Source organism: Symsagittifera roscoffensis, chromosome 4 (assembly GCF_963678635.1).
Source record: "Symsagittifera roscoffensis chromosome 4, txSymRosc1.1, whole genome shotgun sequence".
Taxonomy (NCBI): domain Eukaryota; kingdom Metazoa; phylum Xenacoelomorpha; order Acoela; family Convolutidae; genus Symsagittifera; species Symsagittifera roscoffensis.
This window is the reverse complement of record NC_087065.1, coordinates 42,147,748-42,175,439: the sequence shown is the minus strand read 5'-3', so window position 1 is coordinate 42,175,439 and position 27,692 is coordinate 42,147,748. Positions and strand designations below refer to the sequence as shown.

The 27,692-nt window shown below is 33.7% G+C and overlaps 1 protein-coding gene across 1 annotated transcript in view; it reads left to right on the top strand.

The window, feature by feature from the left end:
• Nucleotides 1–27,692, top strand: part of LOC134844455 (uncharacterized) — a 114,234-nt gene that overhangs the window by 13,154 nt on the left and 73,388 nt on the right. The window contains exons 5-7 of the mRNA XM_063861152.1: nt 496–823; nt 3,145–3,211; nt 3,607–3,851. Of these exons, the coding sequence (XP_063717222.1) occupies nt 496–823; nt 3,145–3,211; nt 3,607–3,851 (640 nt within the window). The remainder of the gene's footprint in view (nt 1–495; nt 824–3,144; nt 3,212–3,606; nt 3,852–27,692) is intronic.

The window sequence follows — 27,692 nt, the reverse complement described above, 5'->3', positions numbered from 1 at the left end:
TTTGAGGGGGTTTTGTGAATATTTTGACTAAAAACCTTCTTTTTGACGCGCGCTGCCCCCAACAAATTTAGGTAAAATGGTGGTTGAACAAAAAAGGTTTCGTTTAAAGGTCCCACAAGGGAAACCTCAGAGAAACGAATACTCGCGCCCTCAAACTGCAACTCTATTTGTTTTTGCGAATCATTTTGATTTACTCACTTTCTATGAAACAATGTTTCTTACACGCTGAGCGTTTAGTTTTAAACGCTTATTACGGAAGAGAGCAGTAATCTTAAGTGCTCCTAAAATCAATGTTCATCTAATATTTTGTCTGCATGAAAAAGAACCTTCATATGAGCTTCAGTTGTAGGCGCTGTTAACCATATTTACGATAACTGAAAATTTTTGCGCATCTTTGTTGATGTTGTTTGTGATATTTATGCCCTCAATCATCAAACCTAAAAAAGTTTGACTATCCATTTCAAATCAAAAATTATAACAAGAAGTTTTTCCTAGTTTTGGGATACGAAGATCACGAGATGGAACTAGGAGCTCCTCGGCTGGTGCACGACTCACGAGAGACGACTATGCGCTACACGACTCCAATTCACAACCCCAACTCACAACAACTAGTCCGAACTATCATCTCCGAACCTGGACGAACTGCCAACACGTCGATACATCCAAGCACAAAAGCCAACGAGACTGAAGTGAACAAGAATATCACAAAATATTCGACAGGTACGGGACTCGATCTCACGCGCGTGACGTCACAGAGACCAGCTACAGAGCAGAGGAGCTTAGCTCCCAGTCAACGGCCCTTCGATGTGCCCAACATTGACGAGTAAGGCTAAGATAATTACATAACGCTTTAGTAGGTAGCAAACTATTTTCTATTACAAAATTTGCGATTTATTAAAAACTGGGCTCAAACTATTTGCTTCAGCGCCCAAAAATTTTGCTCGTAGTTTTCTGAGCTGACTAGCCAGATGCATATTAACAGTAGGACAATAATCGAAGGTTGATTAAGCAATGGCTAAACTGTTTTCAGACAGTTAAATTTTGGGTAGTTATTTTAAACAAAAAAATACTAACCGCTTCAACAATTATACTGCGCGGGAGAGCACCATTGGACCTACAGGTCCGTTCACAGGTGTCTCAGAGCGGCAGTTTAGTTTTATTCTTAAATTCTGGGTGAGAAACAAAATTTTCAATGTTAGATCTTGAAACTAATCTGAAACTGAAACTTTAAATGGATTTTAGCCTGAAAACAAGCAAAGGACTCTTTGCCAGAACAAAGTAGAAAATTTAAATTAATTAAACTTAAATATTGGAAATTGTCCATAAAAGCTCTTAAGCATTCTAAAAATTATGATTGAAAATTTTAACTTGCTGATATCCAGAATTTTTGATCCGACTTTCGAAGAAAACGGAATTTTTATGCTCGGTGTGTTTTTTTTTATTCAGTCAATTTTCACCGATCGAAATAATGAATTTCAACAAAAAACTTTTTATGCCCCAATAAAGATATTGACTTCCTGAGTTCAAATAAAAAAAGATAATTCATCTCTGATTATTTTTTTGTAAAGTTCTGGGGGTTTGAAAAATGCCAAATTTGCCATGTTATGGACTAAATTATGCGCGCTTTGAAGAATTTATTCATAATGTCAAGAGCGTAACGCGAATTGTTTATGCGCGGATAATTATCCCACACAACAAACTCGTTTCAAGGTGAGTTGAGGCGAACTAATTGGTGGTCGTATTAATTTCATACGACTCAAAATTTTGCACTTTGATATTGTACAAAATGTATTGATTTTCAATATTTTCTTTTCCCAAAAACTATTCGATATGAATTAAGGAAAAGTTGGAACATTCAGGGCTTTGCCCTGTTATACGAGCAGTCTGGCTTACATTCTCAAGAAAAACAGGATTTTAATTTAGAACAATGATTAACATTTTTTTTAGCTGAACAAAAACTGACACACTGCGTAATTCTAAAATTTTGTTTACTTTATTGTTCCGACTTTCGATACGAAAATAACGGAATATTTGTGCTCGGGGTGGGGTTTTTGTTTCTTCAGACAAATTTCGATTTTTTAACTAGCCATTTTTTGACGGATTTTTTTTATATCATTCGAAAGGTATTGTTGTCTTGAGCTCAAATTTGAAAAGATATATCACCTGTGATCATTTTTCGTAAAGTTTCGGGGGTTTAAAGATTGCCATTTTGGCCAATTTGGGACAATTAACGCGCGATATCTTTCGCGCTATTAACGCGTAAGCGGAGAGTTAATCCGTCTTAAAAATCGTTCCAAATTGGTTAAAAGAAGCTTATTCGCCATAATTGGTTTGTTACAAGGAGCAAAATCTATCCTTTTGTACTTTGTATGGCGTGTGGGGAGATGATTTCCATAAAAAATTTTAGAAAAAAAAGTTTCTTTTTAATTTATTACATTTAATTTTTTATACTTTTATTGCTCCATAAACCTCAAAAGGCAGTCGGAACATTCGGGGCTTCGCCCTGATACGAGCAGTCTTGTTATCACTTATAAGCTCGTTCAAAATTTGTTATTGGCTTTTGCATCTGAGAAATTCAGACAATATTTTCAGCAGTTCATACAATTGGAACTCTAACAAAAAAACAGCTTGTTTTTGTTCCGTTTTACGATACAAAAGTAAAGGAATATTTGTGCTCGGGGTGGGTTTTTATTTCTTCAGACAAGTTTCGAGTTTTTAACTAGCCATTTTTGACGGAATTTTCAAAACCATTCGAAAAGTATTGTTGTCCTGAGCTCAAATTTGAAAAGATATTTCACCTGTGATCATTTTTTGTTTAGTTATGGGGGTTTAAAGATTGCCATTAAAGATATATTTTGCGCTATTCACGCGTAAGCTGAGAGGTAATCCGTCTTAGAAATCGTTCCAAATTGGCTAAAAACAGCTTTTTCGCCATAATTGGTTTGTTACAAGGAGCAAAATCTATCCTTTTGCACTTTGTATGGCGTGTGGGGGGATGATTTTCATTTAAAAAATTTCAAATTTTAGAAAAAAATAGTTTAGTTTTTTTTCTTACATTTAATTTACATTGCTCCATAAACCTTCAAAAGCAGTCGGAACATTCAGGGCTTCGCCCTGATACGAGCAGTATTGTTTGTTTTGTAGGTACGAAGACAGAGAGAACTTTGGACAGAGCACCATGCTCAAACAGAAGGTGGACTCACAACAAAGAGTTAGCATTGATTTTAAATGATTGGAAAATTTAATGTGCAGTTTTCTTAATTATTTTTTGGATAAGACTTTAGAAGTAGCTAGCCAGGGACGAGGGGGTTAAGTTTTTCAAAGGGTTCTATTTTACCGTTTTGTACTATTTTACGATATCCATTTGAAGTTTGAAATGATCAATTCCATTTAGGATCAATCTATCCTTTTTTAGTCAAGTCTTAACCTTGGAAAAGCATCTTTTCACGCCAATGTAGAATTTTTTAAAGGGGGTGTTCAGGCGACTAGAAAAATGCAATTCGCTAATTTAAACCTACAAAAAATTCTCAAAAACGCAAAAACAGTCATTAAGGTTTCTTTAAAGTTCTGAGAAATAAAATGGACAACCTAATTTAATCTTTTTAGAAAATGGACAATTTATACGACACGATAAGATCCCTAGAGCGTGAAAAATTAACTCAAGAGTCAGCTCTGAAAGACATGCGTGAAGACATGCGCTCAATCCGTGACCAAATGGAGTTCTCATCTACAGGAGCAGGACGGCAGAACAGCTCGGAAGGAGCTGCCGCCCAAATGGCTAACAGACAGCTCGACATGTTTAAAAATGAGTTCATGGAGCAGTTTGCCAAAATGCAACAGCAAATTAACGGGTTAGCCATGAATGATTTTGGTCATTCATAATTTTGGATGATCTACCCCTTTCCCAGGATTTTGACCCTTACACGCATAACCCTGTACACAGTATCTCATAGGCACTTTTTCGACGACATTAATTATTGGCAAGCTAATCCAGAACTTTGTCCACTGGTCGATTTGCTCTAAATGTACCAAATCCTGGATTTCGATTTTTTTTTCAAAAACTGTCTTAATATATAAAATGGTTCCGTGAAAAAGGCAAATGAATAGCATTAAAATCATCCTGCACATGATTTTTCATCATTGTTTTACGAAATGGAACCTGATCTAAACTACATTTTATGATTGGATAAATTAGATATTTTACCAATGTAAAGTATTTAATATTAACCAATCATGATCCATCTAACTAACAACCCACTTATTTGTAAGTGCTGAAGTTACTTGTAATTTCAGCACCAGAGAGATTTGAATTTAACTTAGAAATTAGTTGGACTCTCCCGAGCACTTCAGCAGCCGCAATAAACCAGTATACCCTAGATCTATTGAGCCTAGCAGAGACTAGTTAAACAACCTGAGACTAGATAGTATAAGAGTAAGATTAGGATCGGTATTAGACTAAGAAGTTGCACGAATCTATCCGGCCGAAAATAAGATAGCGTGACGAGCAGACGGTGTACCCTATCCGAAATTACTCTATGAGTTAACCAACTCGGTCCTAACTCATCTGGTGCGACCATAAGTCTCGAACAAGACCTTAATAGCTTAGAATTAACCAAAATAGACTAGAAATTAGACAAAAACATTTAAAAAATGTTATACGACAATAATTTAATCGAAATGTCTCTACGACTCAATAGATCAGAGCCAATATTCCGAACCATAACAGAACTACCCGGAATTGGAAGAAGACCTCGAACCAGAGACGACATACGACAAAGTAGAAACTTGCCATATAGCTATATGATAGTTAGGCAAAAACCAGAACAAACTTTTATATTTAGAATACTACTAGCAATGAATTTAGATTTTCATTTGCAAACATAAAATTTTGAAGTCAATCTTCAAAATCATTTCAGGCGCTAAACAAAATTATTAATATACAATAACGATTGATAAAAAGATCTAAGATCGTTTTCCTAAAATTCTGCAGTAATATACAAAACATGTTTGAAAAATATTTATTGAAAAATAAAAATAAAAATTAGTAGCATGACAATAAATGATTAGTAATTATAAATCATCCTGTTGTTCCAGCTTCATCGCCTAAACATAACAGCATTCATAAGCTCACTAATATCATAAAAATAATAAATCTTTTCTTTACACAAATTTAAATCATTTTAAACTTAAATTCACTTAATTTTAAAATCAGATCATCAAGGCTTATCCTTGGATCTTAAATCATTTTCTACTTAATTAAATTTCAAATTTGATCATCAAGGCTTATCCTTGGATCAAACAGAACAACTTTGTTCTCCCCCACCCACTTAATTAGTGTCTAACGACCTCAAACGTCGATTCACTACCCAACCCTTTCTAAAGACCTAAGACTAATAGAAATTTTTAAACAAAACTAATCATTCAAATTAGGATAAACAGTGAAGAACTTCGGTTATTCATCCTTCACTTGACCCCCCCTCTTACCAGAACCAGGATAAATCTTAGACTTAGTAAGTTTAAAATAGTATCTAACGAACTACTCGCGTTCTAATTATACCTGAACCTTGTGGATCGATTTACTATTCTCCAACCCTTGAACACAATCACTACCCCTAAGTAAGATTAAGTAAGTTAACACCTTAACTTATACTAGCCACGAGAAAGTAAAAAATCATTCTTCGGAATCGATATACTTTTCTCTCCAACCCTGAACAAATAGACCCAGGTTAAGCTAACCAAAAAATCGTAAGAACTAACAGTTTAAGAAAATAGAAATCATTTAACAACCTTTTGCATCCGTCATCCTAAACCTTATGTCATTTAAAAACCTAGGAAATAAACAAACAATCGTTTTACACAATTGTGAAATAGATAACAAAAAATACGACCTTGTAATCACACCTCATACACAAACAGTTGGATACATTCGAACAAAACGACAAACACTAAAAAGAAAAATAATAACGAAACAAAGACAAATAACACGAAAAAGATTTTCAAAAAATCGAAACGCATTTTCAGAATCAGAAACCAACAGTTTAGACGAACTTTACAAACTTAAAGAATCAATAGATAAAAATTGCCCACTTTACGATCAATTATATTTTTCTGACTCAGAAACAACTTCAAATTCATCAAAAAGAGGAAAAAGAAGAATAAAAAAGCAGTATAAACACAAACCAGTACATTTATACAATTGGAATCAACCAATTCGACACATTAATAATTACATATTAACAGTCATCGAACGAAAAAATGAGCTCAACGCACACCCCAGGTGAAGAAAGTCCAGATGATGATGATATTTTCCCCTTTATAGTAGATGCACCCACTGATAGAGGACAGCATATATTTTGCAAAAATTTACTATTAAATTTATTTGAACCCGGAATCAGTCCATGTAAAACAGAGTTCCCAGATGTAAAAATCAAAAGACAAATCATAGACCACTACTTAAAAGATATATGCAACATAACACAACAGTATGGAATCTACTCCATAGAATTCACCTCACCAAACCATAATAATAGAAAATATACAATCCAAACAGACGATCTTGATTTAGAATTTTCAAAAGTTTTTTCAGAATATATAAAAAGCATCCAATATCATAACTCACAAAGAGCAAACTCCATATTCACCAATGAAGTTTTCGCAATAATATATAGTTATATTTCGATATTAGAAAACGAAATCCCAATAACAAATGTCTCACCGACAGAAACATCTAAACATTTAAGAGTACGACATGAAATCACACTACTCTCTAGTTATTTAAACATCATTAAAGAAAATTTCACGAAAGACGACGTTTCACAACATACAAAACACGATCTACAAAAAATTTTGGCATGGTTCATAATAGATTATTTCACACACAATATTGATTTAATTGCACAAGCAAGAAAAAATTTTAGACCCCAAAACTCGAACGATGATACCGCTATCACAGAACAATCAGATTATGTTTGGGACCCCGAATGGTCTCATCCCGCATTTATAAGCTTCCCACAATCAATCTCAAGTCAAGCAATAAGTACGATATCTTACATAAGAGATTATGTAAAAGTAATACCATTAACCATTGATGCAACACCATTAAACTATAATACATTTTTGCCCGATTTTACAAAATAATAGTTTAAACTCTACAGTCATACACAATGAAAACCTCAATGGAACTAGGAATCTTACTCAACAAGATATCCAGACACCATCACACTTCATAAATGAAGAAATTGTACACACAACAACTACACAACAAAGTATTTCACCAATACGCCCAAATTTAACAACACCAAGAAATACAAATCCTTCACAAACACAGGTAACCTTACAATCAACCGTTAAACCTTCGGTTGCTCCTAAATATTCACATATGGATTACCAAACATACAGACCCATGACAATACCATCAAAAACACGCAAAACATTCACTAGAAACAACTTTGCAGACCATAATTATAATTATACACATCCATCAAAAACATATAACCAACCACAAAGAAATTTTAACCAATATACAAGATCTCGAAATTGGGATAACCCAATGACCCAACCTAATTCAATAAATTTCCAAACAAATCCTCCACAGGATCACAGTGAAAATTACCCATTTTTTCAACAAAATAAAAATAAAAAACAGACATCTTATCAAATGGATTATTTATCCTCAGATGATGATTTCTTACAACCAGATATATTTGCACCAAATACTCAAGAATATCGTAGACAAGGAATACAGAGAACACGTACAAATCATAGAAATTTTTCTCCACAACCAATAGATGCACAACATCAACAACCAATTCAACAACAAAATCTAATTAATACACAATCTTTTCAACCAATTCAACAACAAAATCAAATGACTGCACACTCGTATCAAGCATCACAAATGCAAAATGAAATACCACTCCCATATTATCTCCAACAACATGAAATAACAAGAAACCAACTTTCAAATTTTTCTCAAATGCCAAATGCAGCAGAATCATTACAAATGACAATGAATCCATACCTTATGGGTGGATCATCAATAACATCAAACAAACCTTTAATGGTTTTCACAGGAACAGACCCTGAATACTCTGTAGAAGATTATTTAAATGCAGTAACAGCAAACCTGATTTTAAATATTGGACCTGAACCAATTAATACGCCACTACATCAAAATTGGATACATCGACGCACAGCGTTAATACAAACAACCTTAGATGGCGCAGCCCAAAAATGGTTTTCGGTACTACCTCTAGAAATAAAATCAAACTGGAAAAGGTTTACACAGGATTTTTCAAAAATGTTTGACTCCGAAAGAAACAAACAACAACAAAGAGTTTTATGTAATGAAATTCGCAGATTACCAAACGAAACCATCAAGCAAATAGCAGTACGAATCGAAACACTAGTTCGAAAAGCATATTCATTAAATACACACGACTATAAAAACACAAAGATGACAGAAATCTTAATGATGACCTTAACACCACAATTAAGGAAAATAGCAATAAAAAAGAGAGCATCCCATCCTTCTTCAATTCGAGAACCCGATTTAGATTTTCGAAAACTAGTAGACAAATTAGAACAAGCAGAAATCACGATGAAACTAGAAGAAACGGAAAATCTGAAATTACAATACGTTAACAGAATTGAAACGACTCCCACTAATATTAATAATATACAGGAATCAGAGACAGACCTCGTTGAAAAAATCACTGAAATACTCAATATTTACGAAAAGAACCCAAACTTTAAAGGCAAACCATCTTTCAAAAAATGGTGTAATTATTGCCGACGATACGGACATAGTATTTCCGAATGTAGACAAAAACAGCAAGACAATCAAAATAAACCTCAAAAATATAAAGAACCAAATAAATCATTCTATCAATACATGAAAAAAGATCAAAATCTACCGAACAAAACAGTCTACAGCAACAACAGTTCAGGAAAACCACTCCCGAACAATACAAATTATACAAGAAATCAATCACCATATAACTCAAGTTATAGAGGAAGATCACCAGAACGAAGAAACACGAATAATTCATCACAAAATCACTACAATAGACCAAATAGTCGAAATAACTACTCCAGATCAAATTCAATTACACAACGATTTGTTTCTAGATCTAATTCCCAATCAAGAAATAACTACTATCCAAACAACCAATCACGAAATTCATCATACAATAGGAATAGAAACTACTCCTATAATCGAAATAGAAGTTATTCAAACAACCGAAACCAGAATTACCCGAACAATCAATCAAGGAATAACTCATATAATAGATCGAACTATAACAGACCAAACAATAATTACCAAAACAGATCGCGAAATAATTCACAAAATCGACACTCAAGTTATAATAACCGTTATAGAAATTATTCCCAATCACCACACCGGAATAATAATAACTATAATAATTCTAATAATCGCCACAGAAGTAGTACACCTAAACATCAAAGACAAATCAATCAAGTACAATCTAATCCAGAAACAACATCAGACCCTCCAGGTATTGATGACACAGTAACTGATACGTTACAACTCAATCAAATAAACTGTACATCATCAGATTCAGAAAGTGATACTGAAAACACTCTTTCTATCAATATGATAAAAGTCGAAAATGACTATGAATCTGTCATATATGAACAACCCTTTTCATCACACATATATGAAAATCAATCAGAATTTCTTCAAAATTATTACACTACACCCATAAATTCCACACCAACGACGCAAGAAACAAATGAGATTAACACTACAAATCAAACCAATAAAAATACCAAAACAAAATGCTTGAATACAAACCACATTTATCAAAATATACAAAAAGAACAACCCAAAGAAAAAATTTGGACAATACCATTTCTCTTAGAAAGCCCAAGAAATAAAGAATTTCAACCACCAGACCTTGAAATAGATTTTTTAATTGATTCAGGAGCAGAATCAAACATAATAAACATCCCCACATGGAATGAAATAAAAACTTTACACCCAAAGCTAACACCTCTTGAAACCTCCAGTAAGTTAGCAACAGCACAAGGATCAACATTGATAAACTACGGAAAAATCCAATTATTTCTCCTCCCCACCAGAACAATGGAACAAAGCAAAATTTTAAATAAGCCATTTAAACAAATATTCCATATCACTGACATTAAATATAATATCATTGGAATACCATTTATTTCGAAGTATATACCAACAATTAACATACTAAATAGTAAAATATTAATCAAAGATAAATATACAAAAACAAAAGAAACATCCTTAACATTTTTTCAAAGATTAAATAAACAACCACCATTCTTTTCAAAATTCTACCCGATATTTAACCAACAAAGAAAACACCTAAAACCACTATCAGGAAATATCTATAATTTTTCAATCAAACAAGTTCACCAATATGATAAAGAACAAAACAAACAAAAATTTTATATGTCAGAATTTGAATTCAAACCTATTCACAAATTTTTCAAAATCACAATCTCATCCATAAAATATTTGAAAAATTCGAATTCCGATATCATTTCCTTACATGTCTATAACAACACACCTTACCAAGTAACATTACCTTTAGGACTTTTAGGATATTGTGAAACCAACGCTACAATATCACCAATACACGAAAAAGCCTATCGCGTAAATAATATACTCCAATTACTAGATATTTGCCAATCTACAATTCTTAATGAAGAATTATCTATAAATAATATAATAAGTAACGAAAACAGAAATACGGATTATTTCACAAAAACTCCATATTTCAAACCTACATTCAACATAAGTAACTACACAGAGGACCAACAAAAATTTTTAACAATGTTTAATTTCCAACATTCACAAATAACACAAGACGAATTCGAAAAATTAGCCAAACAGCTAATTAAATATTCATCAGTCTATGCAACATCAAAATTCGATGTTGGAAAAATCAGTTCATCACTACATCTCCCGTTAAAACCAGACGCAGTTTTCAAAAAACAGAGAGCAAGTAAAGTACCAATTCACTTACATGATAAAGTGAACAGATTACTCGACATTTTAGAACAATACAACATTATATCACCAGTAAACAAAGAAGAACAACCAAAAGGCAACACATTTATCAACCCCGTTATCATTCTAGCTAAAGGAGAATCATTAAAAATCGATCTCGATGCTAGATACCTCAATTCACTTATAGATAAATCAAAATGTAATTGGCCCATTGAACCAATACAAGTTATTTTAACAAAAATAAACGGCAAATACTTTACAACCGCCGATATGAATAGTGCATACAATCAAATGCCACTAGATGAACAATCACGACGTTTAACACAATTTGTTATCGGAAACCAACAATATGAATTCAACCGCTTATTCTATGGAATATCCATAGGACCAGCAGCATTTTCAGCTTTTATGAGCAAAATTTTTAGACCACTAATACTCAACAAAAACGCAATCACCTATTTAGACGATGTTTTTATGCAATCACAAACAAAAGACGAGATGTTCAATGTTTTAGAAAAATATCACCAAATACTTCAGAACGAAAATCTGAAGGCCGCCCCCGATAAATCACACTTCTTTTTGACAAGAGTTAAATTCTTAGGACATAATATAGAAAGAAAAACAATCACTCCATTGAAATCACGCATTGACGCAATTCAAAAACTTCAACCACCAACAAATAAAAAGAAAATCCAAGAATTTCTTGGAATGTTAAACTTTTTAAGTAAATATGTTTATAAAATGCAATTATATCTACGACCATTTTATAACATCCTTAGACAACAAAATAATTTTGAATGGAACACAGAACATCAAACACGATTTGAAGAAATAAAGAAACTTTTAACTGAACAAATTTCAAACACAATTCCAGATTCAAATCAACCATTTTATGCAATGTGCGATGCTTCGAACTTTGGCATCGGCGCAGCACTATTACAATCACATAATGGTACAAATAAAATGAACCTCATATCAGCAAATTCTCGATTATTCACTCAAGCAGAGCTACGACTCTCAACTCTAATGAGAGAATGTACAGCCATAATATATACACTGACAGAATATGAATTTCTGATACTTGGATCAAAACATCCCACAGTTCTATTCACAGACCATAAACCAATCATCTTTCTCTTTACACAAAAATCTAACCCAAACCACCGAGTTTACAGATTTCAACTAATTCTAATGAAATTTCCAAACTTACATATAGTTTGGACTGCAGGAAAAAATCTTGCATTACCAGACACCTTAAGTCGAAATACACCACCTGAATTACTTACACGAAAAACCACAGTTGAAATACCCAAAAACATAAAATTCTACCTTGCAGAAAACGAAACATCACCCCGATTGGAATGCAAATATGCAGTAAAAACTGATATTGAACAATCACAAATAAATAATTTACAACATTTCCCACTTTATTTAGATTGTCAAAATAATCATTATGAAGTTGATCTACTTGGAACATCAACTTTCAAACCAATCCCATATTCTCAATGGATAAAAAATAACACCCAACAAAAACGAACAAAACAACACCCACCTAAAAAAGACCATTTTCCACTAATTGAAAAAGAAGATTTAACTGATAAAATAAATTTATCAGGACCACAAACAAATGATTCAAAATACACAATAAATCAAGTTTTTGACCTTCACGACCCACTTGATACAATACCCTTATCTAAATTCGAAATTGAAAACATTTTTCTCCCTCCAACAGAAACAATTACAATTTCAACACTGAAACAATATCAAAACCTTGACCCAGTAATTCGACAACTGAAATCATGGCACAAATATAAAACTAAACCTATCAAAGCAGATTCAACCATTCTAGGAAACAAAACACTCCTCCGATACTTTCGCAAATTTAACAACACAACAATTAACGAAAATACAGACCTTTTAGAGTATAACCTGAATGAATCTACAGTTCCATGTCTCCCTTTAAGTATGATTCTTATAGCTTTTAATATTTCACATACACAAAATATTAAAGGACACTCTGGATCAGAAAAAACATATTCAAATTTTATACAAAATTTTTACTTCCCAAATGCACCAATTTGGATAAAAGTACTATGCAACGATTGTATAGTATGTCAACTAAATGAACCTTACCCAAATCAAAAACAAATAGCACAAAAACAAGATTTTAAAGGACAAAGCTTGTACTTTAACCATCGTATCTCATTTGATACCAAAGGACCAATTTCACCCTCATCCGAAGGAAACTCCTACATTATGGTAATTGTTGACGCATTTACACATTATGTAGCACTTAACCCAGTACCACATTGTAACGCTTATTACGCTTACACAACACTCTATGAACACTGGATAGCAAAATTCGGACTACCAGAAATTTTAGTTACAGACAACGGTACAGAATTCATAAATAATGAAATTATCACAATATGTCATTTATATAACATTAAACACAAACCACGTACATCTCATGCACCTTGGACAAACGGCTTAGTCGAAGGTATGAACCGTTCATTACAAGAATATCTCAGATGTATCATCAACGGAAATGATACAAAATATACCGAATGGTCAGCAGATGTAAAATTATTTCCCTTAGCATATAATTCACAAATTACGACAACTTTAGGAATGTCACCATACGAAATGGTTTTTAACCAAAAGCCACGCAAACCAATAATGTTTACAGCAAATTCTCATAAAAACGCACAAGGTTATTGTCAACCAAATAAAGATTCAATTTGTTATAACCTACCTTTACATACACACGATGAAGATCATTTTCATCACCCACAAATTCTTAAACTAGCCTCCGGTACACACACCGAATGGATTCTAAATAGAGATAAAAAACACAATGAAATTTATCAAAAAATAACAAAAAAGTTATTACAAAGACAAAACATTAATGAACAAATCAATTCACGTTTTACACCAGCCTCCGAATTAAAAATTGGAACATTTGTTTTAATACCTAATTTTAATACTCAAAAAGGAATTTCTAAAAAATTACAACCCCTTCGAAAAGGACCATACCAAATAATTGCAAGACCCACTGATGTCACATATAAAATTACCGACTCAAACAAAAAAGAAATCGTTCAACATCGAAACAACCTATTACCTTATTACCCAAAAGAATACGCACTCCGCGAATTAACTCAATTATATTCTTTCACAGGATTAAAAATCATTCAAAATGAACCACATCTGAAAAACACAGAACAAAATGATAACGCCACCAAAAACAATACACAAAACCATAAAGAATCCCCAAAACAAAGAAAAAATAGAAAAATGACCGAACAAATAATACCCCAAGAACAAATCGACAAATCAGAAAATAGAAAAACAACAAGACTCCGAAATCAACCACGTAAAAACTATAAAATATTCATCCCCCAATCTAAAATTTTAAAGAAAGTGGAATTTCAAAAGTAATTTTAACATTATACTTCACTATCTTGAAACCTTCGAAACATTTTTCATTTACATTTTTCAAAATAACATGCTGACAAGTACGTAATAATTCTAGTTCAAAATAAACCAATAGGATTCATCCAATCCGTCACTTTCTCTAACTCAAACTAAGACCAATTAGACGAATCATATAGAACTCCAGGCACATCTATAACTATAACTTTACGACCTCCAGGTCAAAAATAAGCAAACCACTCCAACTTGACAACTAAAATAAATACCACCATAATACCGTACCCCTCCCTTATCTAATAACCCAAAGATCAACAATATTTCCCCAACTCAGACCACGAATACCCCCAAAACAAATTTGTTAACTTAGCCTAAAGTAACAAAATGAACATTTTAATTAGCCTAAAGCATAAAAATCTCACCATACCCCGGATCATTTGACAAACAAAAATAAAGAAAAAGACGACCTCCCAATCACCATGCAAATTGCCCCCAACAATTTTTTACAAAACTCAACCCACTTGTCAAAAAACTAATAAATAATCCGACCACACTAGAAAATCGCCTCGAACAGCAAAAAATATTCGACCAAGAGATCATTTCTTAAATGCTCTTCTCTCAATCAGTTACTCAAATACTCATAAATTTTAAACATTTTTTTACAATACTTGAAACCTTTATAATATTTCTTTTTGATATACTTGAATCTTTTCTAATAATCCTAATCATTTTTTGTAACATTTTTTTAATTTTCTACACTATACTCGAACTATTCCTCCAACTTTCCAAAACCCTTGATTACATCCACAGGTACGATTCATATAACTTGTCTAAATGATACAAAAAATTTTCAGTAGAACTGATATTTTTTTATTGTTTGTAATTTTCATAGCATTCTTATCATCCCTCATTTTGACAATATGTAAATGTATAAAGAAAGCAATCTTCACATTTGCCCTAGCAACAATCCTTCTAATTCTTTTTTTGGAAGAATATTATAAAACACATAAACCTTCCCACTAAAGTAACAATTCAAAAATCCATCAAAAATTGCTACCCAACAGTCACAAAGTCAGTCTTCACCGACATCATCCCAAGATAACCAAACACCACCTTCAATTACTCAAAATCCTCAAACATCTACACGAATTTCTTTTCAAGACAATCCATACACTTTTGAAGAACGACATGCTCGTTTATCAGAACCACTAGAACCAGTTCAACGACAAGCACCTCTAAGCGAACCAACATATAACCTATACCCAACACTACCACAAGAACTAAGTAGAATAAGAAATCCTAGTCAAAACCAAAATACAGTCGAAATAAATAGACAAATTATACATCCTCGACGAAACAGAAATTTTCAAACTCCCCGAGTTCATTTTGATATACCTCAATCCCCATCACAAAACACTCCAGAAAACCCCATTGGTATATTACCAGAAACCCCTACGCTTCTTTCACAACGTAGCACCTCAAGCCTACCATCAGATTACTTAGGTTCAACACCAACATCTGAACAAATACGTGAAAATCCCTTTAACCCCCCAAACCAGGCATCACGACTACCATATTGGACAACACATTCATTTACACAAGGTGAATTAAATTTAGTCAATAATCCAATAGATATTTCTACGGATACAACAACATCCTCATCACTACCAGAAACATTATCACTACCATCAACACCATCAATAAGCCAGATTTCACCACCACCTTTTAACTTAAATTTTCCAAATAATCTCGACGCCAGATATCGAGAACAATCATCAATAAATATTCCTTTAAGACTAGATTGGAATACATTTACAGCACCTCCACCATTATTTGGACAACATCAAGAAAGTAACCGCCTTCATAACTGGGCACTTAATAGATTACAATATCGCCAAGATATTCACAACGATATCCGTGATCACAATATTCAAATACTCCAACAAAACAGTTTACAATTAAAGTTTGAAATCACAGTTAAGTTAAATAATATTACCCAACATCCCTACCCATTAAATCCACCTAACATAACAGCTCAATCACTACCACCACCGTTTATAACTACTGAAGTAATATACAAATACGACAGATATACCAAAAACACAATTGGCTACATTACATTTTATAATCCATACTCAGGATTATCATACACATGTATATTCTAAAATTATTAATTTTTCTCCAACTCCTTTTTCTAGTAATCTCAAATCAAAACATAAACCCTTCCCCTCGTACAGGACCACAAGATTTATTAGTAACACATTACGATTGTGAAGAAAATGAACAAAAAACACTACATAAATATGCAATAAATCAAGTATCACAATGTGAAACAGAACCACAAGCTATAGAAACCACAGATGTAATAGCAACACTCTATTCAAAAGCCCGAGCAACAACAGTTACAGGTTATAAATTCACAGCAACATTTTCCGAAAAGAAAGTACATTGTTCACAAGTCTCGAACGGAAACAAAAACCGACTTGACCATGAATCATTCTATCAAAGTAATATAGAACGTCTTTTACATCTCAATCCCGACTATTGTAAAAATGAATTACTTAGACTAAACATCACACAAAATAAAAACTCCGCAAGAAAGTTAGTTAATTTTCAAGTTTTTTCAGACTCTGTACATCAATCACAACTTGAAAGACACCAAGGACATATAAAACTAGACGAAAAATACCCGTATAACGGCGCACACGGACGATTAACCTATGACCTACACGATAAACATTGGATACCACACATTGGTATAAATGACCCATCCAACTGCAAAGCAGACACAAAAAATAAAGGATACCAAGAAATAATGTTTTTCGATTGGAAAATACAACTCGAAAAAATACAACTAACACGAGATTTATCAGATAATACAATGATCTATCAAGGAATCCGATTACCTTGTAAAAATGATCAAGGTTATTGCGACCCTACAACGAGAACACAAGCAACAATTGTTTGGTTCCCCGAAGATACATGTACAACATTTCAAGTAGCAAAAATACACGCTCGTATGATAAAATTTCACGAAAAATATTTTATACAATCAATTCCATATGAACAAGTCCATCCATCACGAAAACTAAGTTCTAATTTTAGAAACATAGACAATATAGAAAATAAATTGACACGTTTTCAAATATATCAAGAAACAGAACTTGCATGTAAATACAGGAATCCACTTCACAGAACACAATACTCTGAAATATTAGTTGAATACGAAAAAGGATTCGACATGACCACTGGAAAAGTAAAAATCGACCCATATGCCACAGGTCATCCTCCAAACGAAGGAACATCCTATATACCAGTTAATTTTGAAAAAAGCAACGGACAACCTGGTGGACATCTAAAACCCCATGACACCAGAAGCACACGCTTACAAGAATTATCACTAATGAATACTACATATTTCGGTAATATCCACTATGATATTCACTTAGATATGAAACTAGATTATACAATTAGCCGAATTTTTCAAGAAATGTCACTCTCCGAATTAGAAACACTACACCAACTATGCGAATTAGAACGAACACAAATATTACAATCACTTGCACTAGCAGTATTAAAAATACCCTATGCAGGATACTTATTATCTGGAAATAGATCAAATTTTTTAGACTATGAAGGAAACATCTTATGGTTTTATACTTGTACTAAAAAAGTATCACCACTATACGTTTTTGAAGATAAACGATGTTATAAAAGAATCCCTATCTTTTATAAGAATAAAGTACATTTCGTGGATACACTTTCACGAAGAACCTATTTCTGGGATACCGCAGTCCCATGTGGATCAGAAAACAGCCACAATGTAGTACAACTAAACCCTGATGAAAATAAATATTATCTTCTCACTCCATATCCCACATTAATGCAATCACTCAAAAAATTTTCACCAGAAAGCATTCGCGCTATTGCTCGAAACCCAAATATAGACTTACAATCAATAGGAATCTATTCAAAATCAGATATTCAACATCACATTAGAACACAACAATTCCAAGAATTATTAACACAAATGGACACTATACAAAGACAATCAATAGACCAAAATTTACGCAAACTTGCAGAAACCGCAGGATTTGCCGATATCTACACGCAAGACTATAGCGGATATTTTAAAGACATTAAAGATTATATATATCTAAACGGTGAAAAATACCGTCCCCAAGATATATCACCAATTAACATTTTTAGCTTTGTTACACTCAAAAATGAGATCCTCGATTTTCTAGGATGGCCCTACTACATCTTAGAAAAATTGACTATTTTATACGCAATGTTTAACTTTATTGGATTTCTTTTCTCACTTTTAAAAGGAATCTACAACACATGTGCTATACACACACAAGTAAACAGACAAGCAAGCGTAGCACGCATACTCTTTGCAGGATTTTTTGGAATCTTTTCTACATCTATAAACAAAATTCTTTTAGACGCACAAATAAAAGAATATAACACAAAAATAGCAACACGACAAAATACATACGACGAAGAACATAACAATGTAGACATAACGCCAACGGCACCACAATTACCACCCCTACCAAATAACCATCCACTATCCCTAGTCCCACGAAATTTTCGAAATTTAGCCATCACACATAATCCAAATTTTCGACTCACCACATCACAAAGTCCCATCCAACATATAATGACACACCAGTCACAAGATGATAATACTTATGAACAAATTATTGAACAACCCCATACCACCGCTTTTCAGTCTCAAAATAATCATTTTTTTAGCCCACGATGAGCCGCCAACTTGGATCACTACACCGATCACATTCCCACCCAACCAATCTTACCTCTCCAATCCCAATAATACCACTTTTTGCTTTTCCGCCACCCGATTTTCCATCTAGTAATGTAACATCAGGCATGAATTCCGACACTAATTCACACATCTCAGTTTTATATTCCATCTCACAACTCAATAACCCGAATATTGAAACCCCCGATGAATTTGCCGACTCAGAACCATCCCCATCCAATAATTTTCATAACTCTTCTAAATTTTCTCAACCCCCTTTTCAACCCATATTACCCAATAACCCTGACCCAATCACTCCCACACCCTCTTATGCTTCCCAAGTTACCCCAACCTACTCCTCATACCATTCTGACCAATCATCTCATTCTCCAGACACCCCCCGAATCTCCCCAGAGCTAGATAATTTTATTACCCTTCAACAACAACCCTACCACCTCCATACCCCAACAATAAACCAAATCTCCTCCACAATCAATTCATCCAACCCCCCTACCCCTACACCCTCTTCAAATTATACTGAATCATTAGCACCATCATCCACATCAACTGAATCTTCACACAATACTAATAGAGCTTACCGCACTTTTAAAAGAAAGTTCCCCAACCATCCTTTCCCAGCAAAACCAGGAACAGCCCGTGAATACATCAACCACCCCAAGCATACTAACACAAAAGAATTTTTAGCTATCACCTTACCCTCATTCCCACAATACACCTTAAACACCCCCCACGACACTAACGAAACACGCAACTTTGTAGATGAATACGTTTTAATGCCCACTCTCTCTTGGACCTCATATTATCATTTTACTAACCCTCTTTGCTTACCTTTATCTAACACTCACATCGATATAGAGCGAAATACGGACATGCTATATCGACCCACTACACCACTAACCGCTAGACAAATTACTTACGTTGGATATAAAAAATCACTAAAAACACACACTGCACCTAGAGCTAACGAATATACACTCGAATACTATGATCACAACATCATCAGAGCTAACCAAGATCAATTCTTAGACGACGATCGCTTCGCTAATCCACAAATTACCGAGAAATTTTTCATCAAGACACCATATATATTTACACTAAACATCTTCGACCGAAAGTTTGATCACATTATTTCAGAAGCACTAACAGACACACAAGCATACGAAAGTTTTAAAGAACGCTTCCAAATATTTTCACTAACCTTTCATTTCCTTGCACCACACGAACGAGATTTACACTGCTCACACGATATTATGTTGCGCACTAAACAAACCCACACATATAGTTATTATCGCTTCATCCAAAATCACTTTGACCTACACACACCCTCTAGACAACCACACCATCGTTTTCAATTCATTAATTCCAAATACACTTCACCATTTTTCCTAAATTTCACATATTGTATTAAAGACACTAACCTTCATGGTATTCTTCGCAATTATGATCCCATAACCCAAATGTACATCTTCTGTCCCATCACCAAGACCTTCAACGCCGAAGAATCCCGACCCTTCCTTATCCCGCACGAGTTTGTACAACCTATAGAAATCCCAATTTTAGAATTCATCCACAACACTAAATTCAATCACAAATTATATAATCTAATCCAAAACACACCTTATGAGTTTGCAGTTGGCACTGAAGAACTAACCACTATTAAGGCACTTCAATTGCTTTGGCCACTGCTTCAGACTAAAAATATCATCCGCATCTTAGCTAAACTACTAACAACTTCAGAACTAATTCACGACATCTTCCCCCACGGTTTTTTCCCCGACGACTAACAGGTAAGTATTAAATGAATATTACTAACTAATTAAAATATTAAAAAACTCACCATACTTTATCCATGTTTTCTTTAGATTTTTAGCCTTCATCCGACGATCACCTACAAAAACCACAAAAAACAAATAAAGACCGCAAATTTCATCAAACAGATTTCAACAATTCTATTAATCTCTTACACTTATAAATTTATAAATTTAATACCATTGCAGTAAATTCATTTCTAAAAATTTTCCCCACAAGCAGTAAATCTAATTATGATGAAAATTTGTAACTTAAAATTCCCCCATAACTAGCAGTAAATTTCCAAATTCTATGCAGTAAATTAATAAAATGCAAATGCAGTACTAACCTTTTGATATTCTCATTTATTCGCACAGAAATTCTATCCACACTCGCACAGCTCGCCCACGAAGAATTGTTTAAAATAATGAATCTCAGTTTCAAGTTTTCACACTCAACAACTCTAACATATAATAACATGTTTCAAACTTTCCTTTAACCCGGTTGGAAAGGAATCATATACTAAACAAAACTAACCAACGCAGCTTACTAAATACCACAAATCATAGAATAACAGCATGACTAAGAAAAGGAAACCAACGGTACCCAAACCGGATTAACCCAGTTTAAAACTGGATAATTTATTCTTTTGAAGACTATTATAAAGTCTAAGAAAGAAATAATAAAACACAAAAAAGTCGAAAGACAAACCCATACCACGAACAATTTGCTTTTTGGAAAAAGGACATAACCAACAAGACATAAGAAAAACCACAACAAACCCAACATAAAACGTTGTCACATAACAGGACCCCTCACAAAAACCGCATGAAATCATACTCCCACTCCTGGCCTAACCCACCAGGAAGGACGTCCTGAGCATGCTCTATAGCCGGCCTAACCCACCGCGCTACATCCACGCTTTGTGACCACACCTCTATTTTTAATAAGAGCTACTCAAGTGTGAGTAACTCCTCAAAATAACCGAACTAAAACAAAAAGCTTTTGTGAAAACAACTAACTAAAATCATAATTAAAAAAATATTAAACTAATAAATGTTTTATAAAATGTAAATTACATTATGCAATACATAGATCAGAACACAACACCAAGGACGAACATCTAAAGACAAAACGACCCCACTACACTCGAGAGAGAATGGCCAACCACAATCGATATGCCACTCACAATCACAACTCAAAGGATTTATAGTACGACTTGACTTCGCAGAAAAGGACTTCATTGAACTAGACCAATGACCACCTCGATGTTCAAGTATACGTACAGATCCGAGTAACCAGGCATCCCCTCCACGCACAATCTCCACGCCATTCCCAAACTAGATCAGACACAAAAGAAGTTCTCCACGCAGAACAGAAAAACCTGACATAGCAAACCATTCTGAAATCAGATTTGAGTTTGTTGCGAAGACTTAGTCGTTGTCACTAGAAGACACAACGTCTTATGTCTCTAACTCCAGCTTCCTGGAACTTCTTTAACAAAAAGGAAACAGAAGAAATATGATGTTCGCCAAACACCAACGTCCATCATCCATCCTTCGAATTGCAGAAGAACCATTCTAAAAAACTCTGTAAAACCCGGATGGGTGGAACCTGATCTAAACTACATTTTATGATTGGATAAATTAGATATTTTACCAATGTAAAGTATTTAATATTAACCAATCATGATCCATCTAACTAACAACCCACTTATTTGTAAGTGCTGAAGTTACTTGTAATTTCAGCACCAGAGAGATTTGAATTTAACTTAGAAATTAGTTGGACTCTCCCGAGCACTTCAGCAGCCGCAATAAACCAGTATACCCTAGATCTATTGAGCCTAGCAGAGACTAGTTAAACAACCTGAGACTAGATAGTATAAGAGTAAGATTAGGATCGGTATTAGACTAAGAAGTTGCACGAATCTATCCGGCCGAAAATAAGATAGCGTGACGAGCAGACGGTGTACCCTATCCGAAATTACTCTATGAGTTAACCAACTCGGTCCTAACTCAGAAAGCATTAACAAGTTTCAAAGACCTATTTCAAATAATATGTTAATTTTTAGTAAACTTCTTCAATCATGAGAGCAAAATTAACCCATTCCAATAATTTGGTCTCAATTTTCTGATTAATTTCTAGTTTTCAAGTGTTTTTCTGGTAGTTTGAATAATTAAATGAAACGGTGAGGATAAATTTATTTGTCTAAGGTGTAAAAGCGCCTTTTTTTCTTTTTGGTTAAGTATTGATAACTTAACCTGAATGGGACGAATCATAATTTACCATGAACTGAGTGGTAAAAAACCCGGATGATCCCGCAAAACATTAGCACTGGTAAAGATTCCAGCTAAAAATGGCTTCAAAGTTTATCAAATTGGACGTCCTGAAAAAAATTCGACCTTTCAAATTTAGCAAAAATAAAGGAATCTGTCCGGAAGTTGCGGTCGACCTAGAGGAGTCTATGCGTGTCTGTTACCTCTCAGTCTGGGCGCTTCTGTCAAATCTTAACTATCCAAATTTTAGAAAGTACTTAAGCTAACTCTCTCATTCGGATGAGGCTAAAAAAAACAACGCTGCTGAAAGTCTTAGAATAAATTCTGAGATAGACTTGAAATTTAGCTCTGATTTCTTCTAAATGATCCATGAAAAAATGCTGAGATGTTCAATATTTAGCTATACTATTTTCCTTGAGATATACCTCAAAAAACAGTAAAAATTAACTTCCTGTGAAATATTACCCCGCACCGAGCGCTAATGGATCATAATCGATTATATTGTCATAATATGGTCAGTATCTATAAATTTACAAACTAATCGATTATAATCCATTAAAAATGGATTATAATCATAAAATTTTTTGTGTCAATATAATCCATTAAAATCAATTACAACCCATTAAAGATGGATTATAATCTTTATATTTTTGTGCCAATATAATCCATTATAATCGATTATAATTAATTATAATGGATTTTTTCGAGACGTTATTGATAAAATTTACAACTTTTTTCAAACTTATCTCATCTCCTGTTTAGTGCAGTTGCTACGTACGTTTCATAAAATTCATAAAATGTTACATTTCACATTAAAATTTGTATGTTTTTTTGTCTTATCTATTCTGATTGAACCCCCCTATATTTACCTCACCCTCCCCCGTAGTTTAGTTTAACCCTCTCTCCCAGTTTACTAAATCCCCTCCCCCGTTTACCCAACCCCCCCCCCCCTGCCAGTTTATCACAACTGCCATTTGCCCACCCCATCCCCCTTATAGTTGAACACAGTGTGGGTTATTTATTTGTTGATTTTGGGGAGTGGGTTACTGATTTACACCCCCAGTTTACCGCCCCCTCTTGAGTTAGGGGGATGTAAAAAAACCTGAGAGGTGATGTTGAGACATGGCGTTTACTAAAAGGCTTAGCGTACATTTTGCAAACTTTCTGCAAAATATTAAAAATTTCTGCAAAAATAATCGAATTTAGTGCTGAAAATCGAATCGATCATAATGGATTATATTGGATTTGCATTTCAAAAATAATCGATTTTAATGGAGTGTCTTGGCAAACATAATCGATTTCAGTGCCAAAAAATTTTTAGATTTTAATCAATTTTAATGGATGATAATGGATTTTTTTTTCAAAAACAATCGATTATAATGCAATATAATCGATTTCGTGGTCTGAATTTTACATCTGTTATAGATTATAATGGATTGATTTTTGTCTCGAGAATCCATTATAACCGATTAGAATCCATGGGCACTGGGTGCGCGACGGAACTAGCGTTTACTAACGGGCTGAGAACAACCCACTTGAGACAAGAACTTTGAGACAATTTCGCACGAAAATTAAAGGATGTATTACCCATGGAAGTGCACAACTAGCATTTTCTTAAAATGAAACTAACGAGACCTGTATCTTCTCCCTTAGTAAAATTTATTGACTGGTTGTGCTTGACTTTATGTTTTGTGTTTACTCCTAAGACACATTTTCTCTGATGAGAAAACCAACTGGTTAGGTGACAAGAACTCCACACAGATAAACTGCTATGGGCGTTTCGCCAAATTATTTTCTGGAATTTCATCTGTAGTTATATCAAAAATTTTACATAAATTTTTTTCGCGAACGACTAAAAAACTTCTTTTTCAAAAAAATTGAGTGCGTGTAAGTCTGGTCTTTTTGTGGACTGATTTTAAGAGTATCTAACCAACTTCAGGTGTATCTAAAATCAACATACGATTACCTTATTTAACCACATAAAAAAGTCCGGCATTTATTTTTTTCGTACATAAAGACTGAATGGAACACCTTACAGCAAGTAATCACAATTCTGGAAGCAAAATTTTTGTTGGGTAAATAATTGATTTTGCAAAGAAATTATTTTTTGCGACGAAAAAAATTTCAACAAAATTTGGAGTTATTTTTTTCAGTATGAATTGAATAACCAGCATTTCTCATGCAAAAAGTACAATCAACTTTGCTGCTGTTTCTAACTTATTTTTGAAATTAGTACAACTCGTTAAAAACACCTCATGTTTAAACTGAAAATCGCTTGTTGTTGTAGAGGAAATCAAATTTTTTGAAAAAATGGTGGTCGCATGAATGGTTTGAGCAGCAGTTTTAGAAAGGCTTCATAAACAAAATTTATGGCAAGCAAATTCTGATAGGGAAGTTTTTCCGATTTTTATAGTTTTGTCCTGGTACAACCTTTTTTCAAGTTTGGTGAAAAAAATTGGAAAATTAGAAAATAAGTTAACCAAAAACTCTAAACCACAAACTTTCTCTTGTTCATTCGGCAACCTCCTGATCGTAAACTCTCGGAGCATTATAGTACATTGATTTACATCTAAAAACATCAGCTGAGTAAATTATAGCTTTATCAATTAGCTAGAGCAAGTTTTCCGAACAGTTACGGCTAACCGAGCAACAGCGACAGGAAGAAAAGACAGTCTAATTATTCCTTTTTTAAAGCTTGAAGCTAAAAAAAGGCTTCAAAGTGTATGAAACCAAAAGACAAAAAAATTTCGGAATTGGATAGATCGCTCAAGGAACCTGCAAAGAAACAAGACTGCTCGTATCAGGGTGAAGACCTGAATGTTCCGCTGTCTTTTCAGGTTTCTGGAGCAGTAATAGCATTCAAAAATTAAATGAAATAGAACAAAATGAAAAAAAAATTCTAAAATTTGAATTTTCTTAACGAAAATCATCCCCCCACACGCCATATAAAGTACAAAATGAGAGATTTTGTTCCTTTTAACAAATCAATTATGGCAAAAAGGTTCGTTCAACCAATTTGGAACGATTTCTAAGACGGATTAACTCTCCGCTTACGCGTTAATCCCCCACACGCCATATAAAGTACAAAAGGATAGATTTCGCTCCTTGTAACAAATCAACTATGGCAAATAAGCTTCTTTCAACCAATTTGGAACAATTTCTCCAATTTCTATGACGGATTAACTCTCCGCTTACGCCTTAATAGCGCGGAATATATCGCGCGTTAATTGTTTCAAATTTGCCAAAATGGAAATCTTTAAGCCCCCGTAACTTTGCGAAAAATGATCACAGGTGAAACATTTTTTCAAATTTGAATTCAGGACAACAATACCTTACGAATGATATTATAAAAATCCGTCAAAATTGGCTAGTTAAAAAGTCGAAATTTGTCTGAAGAAAAAAAAACCGCCTCGAGCACAAATTTTCCGTTACTTTCGTATCGAAAGCCGGAACAATAAATTGACTCACATCGCAAATGCTAGAAATCAAGTTAAGTAGAGAAGACAAACTGAGCAGCAGACGGACCACATAGGCAAATTCCTTAATTTGACACAATCTTTAAATCATGAAGTTGGGCCTCAATGAAATTGAAGTAATTTTGCAGCCAAAATTGTTTTCCAACTACAATTTGCTCAAATTGAGCAATGGAAACTTTGTGCCCCTTATAAATTTCAAATTGAAAACTGCAAATAAGAAAAGTCAGCAAAAAGTGTTCGTCGAAAAAAACTATTGTTCCGACTTTCGATACGAAAGTAACGGAATATTTGTTTTCGGGGTGGGTTTTTTTTTCTTCAGACAAATTTCGACTTTTTAACTAGCCCTTTTTGACGGAATTTTTTCACATCATTCAAAGAGTGTTGTTGTTCTGAGCTTAAATTTGAAAAGATATTTCACCTGTGATCATTTTTCGTAAAGGTTTGGGGGTTAAAAGATTGCCATTTTGGCCAATTTGGGACAATTAGCGCGCGATATATTTCGCGCTATTAACGCATAGGCAGAGATTTAATCCATCTTAAAAACCGTTTCAAGTCGGTGGTTAAAAGAAGCTCATTTGCCATAAGTGATTTGTTACAATGAGCGAAATCTATTTTTTTGTACTTTATATGGCGTGTGGGGGGATGATTTCATAAAAAAAAAATTCAAATTTTAGAAAAATATTTTTTCATTTTATTTTATTACATTTAATATTATAATGTTATTGTTCCGACTTTCGACACGAAAGTAATGGAATATTTCTGCTCGGGTGGGTTTTTTTTTCCTCAGACAAATATCGACTTTTTAACTAGCCATTTTTCTTTTTTATCATTCCAAAGGTATTGTTGTCTTGAGCTCAAATAAGAAAAGTCAGCAAAAAGTGTTTGTCAAAAACAACTATTGTTCCGACTTTCGATACGAAAGT